Below are 7912 nucleotides of genomic sequence, written 5' to 3'. Positions count from 1 at the left end.
TTGCTTAAAATTCGGTACGTAGGTAGCTTTTTAGCATATATTAGCATATATGATCTATTTTGTCCGAGAAGTGGACCCGGGACCGATCTTATATTTTTGCCTGGATAAGCTTATAGATTCCCGTTTTCCAATTTTCATGCAATTTCGAATATAAATAGCTTTAAGTAACGACCATATTAAGGGGCGAATTCGTCACTAGGCAAGATTTTTTTGCGCCAATCAGAAACAACGGATACTGTCAAAATATAATTATAATATATAATTAATCTCAACTAATATATATTTAGAAAGCCGTTTGTTAGTTTTTGCAAGGCTCGAGAGCGGCTGATCCCATTTTTTTTTGAAACTGCCACCTGCCGCACGTGTCCCAAGGATGGTTTTAGGCTGAAAATAAAATCTATATGTAAAGGGGGCGTGGGACTTCCCATACAAACCGAATTTCTCATGCTACATATCTCTGAAAGTGTGCATGGTAGAGTTCTGGAACTTGGTATGGAGATATACGAAATCAATCGCATACCCTTGAAGAAAAATTTTAGCTATTATAAAAAGGGGTGTGACGACATCTCCCATACAAACCGAATTTTTCATACTGCTTATCTCTGGAAATTTTTTGGTAGAGTTCTAGAGTTTTGTATGGAGATGTACGAAATAAATCGCATACTCTTGGAGAAAAATTGGAACTATTGGAAAAGGGGGCGTGGCATCTTCCATACAAACCGAATTTTTCATACTGCCTATCTTTGGAAGTGTTCATGATAGAGTTCTGGAACTTGGTATGGAGATATACGAAATCAATCGCATACTCATGAAGAAAGAGGGCAGCTGTTGGAAAGGGAGGCGTGGCACCTCCCATATAAATCGAATTTTTATACTGCATATCTCTGAAAGTATTCATGGTACAGTACCGGAACTTCGTATGGAGATATGTATATAGTTGCAATCAAGCCCATACTCATGGAGAAAATTTGGGCTATTTTAAAAGGGGTGTGAGGCCTACAAACGTACCGACCTTTAGCTTTCTTTGAATGAATTCTTTTATTCTTCTGTAGGTGTGTTTGTGAGTGAAATCCTCCTAAATGGTTGTACGGATTTTAACGAAACTTTTTGTGTGTATTTGAGTGTGTCTCTGGATGGTTTAGTTTCACAATTTAATCCGACAGTTGACGCTGTAGTTGAGTTAATACTAAAACTCTTATTTATGCAGTTTAAGGTTTGACACTTTACCAGATTTTACCAGCAAAAATTCTTCGGGTAAAATCTTGCAGCTTTTGACAAAGAGAGGACCGATTTAACTCTCCCATTTTTCCCCTACTTTTCCAGAAAACCGAATACAGGAACGCTTATGGGCTAATTTCAATCATAATATTACGGTACAGTTTTGCAAACCAGTCAGTTATTGTTTTAATTTAATTTTTGTTTGGCCGAACTCTTTATTTAATTGAAATGCATTTACAAGCCGGTGGGTGCTTATTTCCAAAAAGCTTGCCTAGTATTTGTAATTAGTATTAAAGAAATTTCATTTCAACTCTTTTTCTATTTCGACTGTTTTAATGAGTCTTAATTTTGCTTTTTATTCGTTCGACGATAGTATAGGCGGTATACAAGGTGCGTCTGACTCGCGAGTCATTTATGTACGTGTTGACTCGACTTCGACTACACACAGTTGAATCATTCAGAGTCATGCCAGGAGTCATCATCAATTTATTTTTACAAACACATCCAAAACCGACTCGCGAATCAGACGCACGGTGTATGCCGCCTATTACATTTTAAGCATTAAAACATTTACAATTTGAAAATTAAAAAAAAAAAAAATCACTTCCTGTTGTTAATCCATTTCTCTTCATTCCCACCATGCTTCCATGTATCAATCAATCAATCAATCATGTAATCAAAATCATTGCAATGAATGACGATCATTGTAGGAAAGTTTAGCGGTAAGGTTGCATCTCACTTAAATCGCCTACATACATAAATCAAATCACTTTAGCAAATGCCCTTCCTTGTCCTACTTCTATGTTCTGCTTGTGCCGTGTGTCTGATACGCAACATTCGGCCTGCCAATCCTGTTTGAATATTCGCATTTATTTTTGCCATAACCTCATTATAACCTCTTTGTTGTAGATTTATTCCATGACGCTGCGGCTCAGCGCGCTATTCGAATCCCAAATAAAGACGGTTATTAGTAACTGGAAGGCAGCGCGTCGGCGTGCAAATAAGAATAAAGCTGGCAGCGCACGCGGCTCTAGCACTAGCCCTACAAAGCGTCAGCCGCCCGATCGTAATCGTGGTGGAGCCGCATCGAAACGTGCACGCACCCAGCGAAACGCACGCCAACTGCGTAGTTCAGATGATGATGATGATGATGACGACGATGATGACGATGAAGATGGCGGTGGTCCGGTGAATGCGCAGTCACGCAGCAATCAACGTCGCGCTGGCGGCGGGGCAACAAACGGCAGGAATGGCCCAGATCGCAGTGCTGTAACTGCTGCTGCGAGTACTTCCGCAGGTTCGAATCGTGTTAGCTCGTCTTCTTCACTACCAAGGCGTGGCGGCGGCGGCGGCGAGCCAACACAAGCAACGCGTAGTTCACGACGGAAGGCTGTCAGTCAAGAGTTACACGATGATGAGGATGAGGAGGAGGAGGACACTGAACTACATGTAACGGACGAGCACAGCAGCGCCATGAGCTTCACCACAGAAGATAGCGATAGCGATGATAGTTCAGATAATGGTCGAAATGATAGCAATGATGGTTCGGATAATGAAGACGCGCGCGGTAGACGTGGCGCTGCACGCCGTTGCAAGCGACGAAGCGGTGGTGATGATTCGGAAGATAGCTATAAACCAGACAATGATAGACGGGGCAGTAAAAGACGCCGTGGCGGTGCGCGGGGTAGCAAAAAAAAGGCTGCAAAGAAGGCGAGTCGAAAACAAAAGGATAAACAACCACAAGCTGCGCGCAAACGCCGACGGCGTTTCGAAGACGATGGTGATGAGGATTACATGGATCACAGCGGTAAGAGGAGAACGGCGGCAACGGCAACGGTCACGACAGTAAACACAAATGGCGTTCGACGTGCGACAAATGCCGCAGCGTCCGTTATAAAGAGCAATATACGCCGCGGCAATAGGCGTCGTTTGCAATCCTCGGAGGATGAACAGGACGATTTGTTGGCACAGCACACAAGCTCGCAACCGGACGAGAGCACACAGGATACTATTACTGGTCATCCGGCGGCGACGGCGGGCATGAGGACACCAAAGAAACGTGCTTCAGCGGTAGGACGCACGCAGCGCGGCAACCAGGTTAATGGCGCTGGAGAAAATGGAGCGAGTACAAGTGCCAACGCGCTCCTACAACAGAGTCCCTCACGCAATACGCGCATGCAAACGAGCACATCAGCAGCAGGGGCAGGTGCTTCGGCAGCGTTGAGCAATCGGCGGAGCGCAACCGAAATCGATCACACCTATCACCTGCCTGTGCGCAATGGACGACTTCTAGACTCGGATACAGACTCACGGGAAGTGGCCGCCAACGCGCGTCCAACAAGGTCTAGTTTCAAGCGTGCTATCTTGGAGTGGGCGCGCACGAGCGATGTGGAGGATGCAGCGGAGGATGAGGATAGTGAGGAAGCAGAGGAGGTGCGTGCGTAATAATGCAGAGATTGAAGAGAGAGAGGAAAGAGAATTTATGTTTCTTTTATTTTATGATTCACAGATTCTGCCTACCCCGACGCCCACAAAGGTGACGCCATCGAAGGCAAATAATGCCAGCAATCTATTAAACGGACCATCAACCAGTCGCGCCGCTTATGGTGGTGGAGTAGTTCCCGTAGCTGTTGGACAAGTGCGTCAGCTGCGCACCAATCGCAACACAGTCGTTGAGCCAACGGATGAGGATTCGGAAGATGGTGACGGAAGCGAGAACGAGCCGCTCGTTTCGAGTCAAGGCAACGGAGTGGCCGCCAGTGGACGTATGCATTGTAAGTAACCTTCATCTTAACCTTAGCCTTAAATCAGTAAAATCCCTAAGTATCAAATTTTTTCCTGATCATTTGACTACTTCCGCTAATGAAGTTTCCCTTCAAAAAGTATTTCGTGGAATTGTCCTAACGATTTTTTCATGGTTTTCTTTTTTTTTAGTGGCTAGTTACCCGCCAACCCGCAGCACAACTAACACTGCCACGCCGCGCCTACAGGCGCACGCAGCTGCCATGAGTAACGCGCATATGACGCGCTCACATGCCACATCTACGACGTCATCATCGAACATAACTACCTCTACAATATCGGCGCACGATCACAACTATTTGGGATCCGAAGCACTGCGTCCGTCTTCATCGGCTAGCGCATCACGCAGCGCTTCACGTCGTGTGCTATCAAGACACCAGCGCAACGCTGACGAGTTGGACAGCAGTGCGGATCCGCTGGATAACACAACCCTTTACATACGCACCTCAGGTCTACGCCGTGGTACACCCACTTCGACGACGCAAAGTGCTTTGAATGGTGGGACAGTGGATGCCACGATATCGGCTGGCGTAGTGGCAACGCTAGCGCCACAACCTACGCGCACAGTTCGACGAGGTCGTTCGCGCTATAGTCAAGAACACTCGCAAACTGCCGAGGACGACGACGACAACGATGATGATGATGTGGCAAGTGAAGAGGATGCCAGCGCCGCTTCGGACGAGGGCACTGACGGTGGTTCTAGCGCGCATAACGATGTCGACGTCGACGATGATGCCACTGATGACTCGGAAGACAATCAGCCATTGACTTCGTACGTGCCGTCAGAAAGACGAACTCGCAATCATGGCAAACCAGCGCGTCGCACTAATAGCCGCCGTCGTTCGGACGACTCCTTCGTGTGCGACGATGACGATGAGGACTACGAGGTGGAACGCCAGCGAGAGCGGCGACGTCAACAACAAAAAGCACGTTCGCGTCGTCGGCGTAGTGACGGCGATGGCGGTAGCCCTCCACGCGGTAGCCGCAAGCAACGTGGCTCACGCAACCAAAAACGACCGCGTTACAACGAGCAGAGTGACGATGAAGCGTCACATGACTACGTGAGCCTACGAAAGCGGCGCCGTGAGGTGGATGTGGGAGAAACGAGGGAAATTGTAGGCAGCACTTCACAAAGGCCGGCGACACAGCGACTGTCACGCAATCATGAAGATACGGAAAGTTCAGACGGAGACGATGACGAACAGCTGGTGAGCGTTAGTAGTCGGGGGCGTGTGCGCAAAATTTCGGCCAAGGCGCGTCGTATATTTAAAGAGTAAACCAGTGTGCTGGCTGCGTTTGAGATACCGACGCAGCAACGAAAGTACTGGCGTTTGAAATGACTGTTGAAAAAACCATATGCACACACACACACACACACACACACACTCACACTATGCATATACTACATACGTAGTTGAAATATTTACGGAGGAAAACGAATGTGTGAAGAGTAGTATGTATTGAAATAGGAACTTAATTGAAGATATTACATTTAAAAATGCAATTAAAAACAAAAAAAAAAAACTACTTTAAAACATGTATGTTTATGTGGAACTCGTTGCAGTCGCGCTATTGATTTGTTTTACGTATGCAAAACTTTCTTTTCGCTTACACAAAATATGCGCTATTATGCGATCTCGCAAACGCATTGCACACAAATACGCGCGTGGCTAATTAGTAATTTAAGATTTAGTTAAAATGTATGCTTTAAATAAATAGTATGTATGTTTGCAAATTGTAGGAACATGAAAGCTGTTAGAGAAAGACGCAACAACAGACACGAAGTAGTAATAAAAAATAAATCGTATAAAAGAACTTTGTTGCTCTATGGCATTAATATGCAGGCAGGCTCTGTAATTCTCTTGAATTTTAACAAACTGCACTTTGAATCCGCCATTCGGTGTACGGTGTTAATTTTCCGAGTTTTATTTCCACTTTCACTCGGATTCCAGAACATGCCTGATTAAATTTTACGGACATTATGCAACCACCAGCAGGTTAAAAGAAATTTATTTTTAATTATCTTTACTTATTTACCCGACTAATGAATTAAAAACTTTCCATACGCCATTTAATTGTAATTATTTACCATTTATATATACATATATGTATGTCGCTGAACCAATTTATTGTAATGTAACTCAAAGCAAGTGGATAAATCTCGAAAAGTTTGTATTTTACTATAAATTTCTAGGCTTTCATGCTCCCATTATTACAATGGTTTAATATTGAAAATCCATACTTTGTATTTGTTTTTGTTTATTTTTTTTTTTTTGTTTTGGAATGTTTTTTTTTTATATTTTGAAAATTTTTTCCCTCAATTAATAGTTGCGTTCCAGATGCTTCACGATTTGCAGGTTTTTACAGGCAGTCGTTCCAGGTGACCACCTTCCATAAGGTTTATTAATTGGAGAAAACAGCTGTTCCTGCAAATCGGGAATATCGTGAAGCATCTGGAACGCAACTAATGTAAACATGCATACATAGCGATTTACCATCTTTTTCATGCACCGTAACGCGAACCGGATCGGTATTGCCCATCATCATCACCATGCATTAATCCATCATAACTTATTTCAATGTAATTTTATAATTTACCATATAAGATCAAATACAAAATAGTAATTGCGTAAAAAAAAAACTATTCGTTCATTCGTTTTTCTATCGCGGCGAATCGAAGTTGGTATTTATTAGGGGAGCACTCCATAAGCCCGACTTTAAAGATCCCGACATGATATAATCCAGAAAATTAAAAAAAATCCTTACAATAAATTCAACACAGGACACATATGTAAATACAATCCCGACCGGGGACAATTGTGTCACAGTGGACGAAACTACAGACATGCCACAACACAACACCCCAGACAATTACGGGACCCCCCTATAAACGTCAGCACTCGTGCAGCTCCTCTGGGACTGCGACCGTACAGACAGGCTATTAACAGCATTTACAAACCCCAGTCGAATGAATGCCGTCATCTGTACAATCACCACCTGTCAACTGCTGCGAGACCCGCGTAACTCGCCTCCCAACATCCAAACTGAGCGTCCAACATGTACAGATTCACATCATGACACCAACCACTTCTTCACATCCCACTCAATCCAACTTAACTAACACCTCTCTCACTCCGGGGTTCTACCCCATCGAAATATAAAGTTTTTATATTTTTTCGGGATTTTTTGGGTGGATTGTGTCTTGTCGCGGGAATATGTATGGTCGGGATTCGGTCGTGTCTGGATTATGACGGGTCGGGATTTGGCCGTTTGTTGGGTTTTTGGTTTACCTGTAAGATATAGTTGCTATGAAAAAACTTAAGCCGGGGGACGTCATAAACACCTACATAACTAGTGGTCTTAATCATAACCGCCCTGTAAGAGAAACATCCTAGCAACGTGCGTCGCTACACGGTACTAGAAGGCATTAAGTTATCCTCACGCAGGTACTCAAATGGTGGACTGCTTGTAATCTAAGTGGTAAGCCACATTTAGAGAGAAAAATGTTATTTTGAATACCCATTTGACCTTCTCTAGTAAGTAAAAGCCGAATCCGCTTCCACTTCTAGTCTCACACTATTTTTTTATTTTAATTAAACTTAAAAATAATACGTATAATAAAATTTATATTCACAAGCTTAAGCGATTTGGTTTAGACGTGCGCAGCGCGTTTCACATATTCTTTAGCCAATTTTTTCACCTTCTCCACATCTGCGGGCGATCCAAAACGCTCTTCGAATTCTAGATACTTCTTGAAAATTGTGCGCATTTTCTTCATTGGTATCTTTTGTATGACAGCACGCTCTAATACGCTTCTACAGAGGGGAGAAAACATTTTTTTTTAGTTTTTAATTTTATAGTAAACAGCTGCTATTCATTTTAAAGAAATACA

General features: G+C 43.6%; 1 protein-coding gene across 1 annotated transcript; it reads left to right on the top strand.

Annotated features, from left to right (window-relative positions):
- Positions 1 to 1217: 1217 nt before the first annotated feature.
- LOC118755778 (filaggrin-like) lies at positions 1218 to 5531 on the top strand. Its single transcript, XM_036490599.1, has 4 exons — positions 1218 to 1940; positions 2128 to 3651; positions 3728 to 3992; positions 4153 to 5531. The coding sequence occupies exons 2-4, from the start codon at positions 2137 to 2139 to the stop codon at positions 5295 to 5297; spliced, it is 2925 nt and encodes a 974-aa protein (XP_036346492.1). The 5' UTR covers positions 1218 to 1940; positions 2128 to 2136; the 3' UTR covers positions 5298 to 5531.
- The last annotated feature ends 2381 nt before the right edge of the window (positions 5532 to 7912 follow it).

Source organism: Rhagoletis pomonella, unplaced genomic scaffold, assembly GCF_013731165.1.
Source record: "Rhagoletis pomonella isolate Grant_MI unplaced genomic scaffold, Rhpom_1.0 Rhpom_scaffold_07354, whole genome shotgun sequence".
Taxonomy (NCBI): domain Eukaryota; kingdom Metazoa; phylum Arthropoda; class Insecta; order Diptera; family Tephritidae; genus Rhagoletis; species Rhagoletis pomonella.
This window is presented reverse-complemented; position numbering and strand designations above follow the sequence as displayed.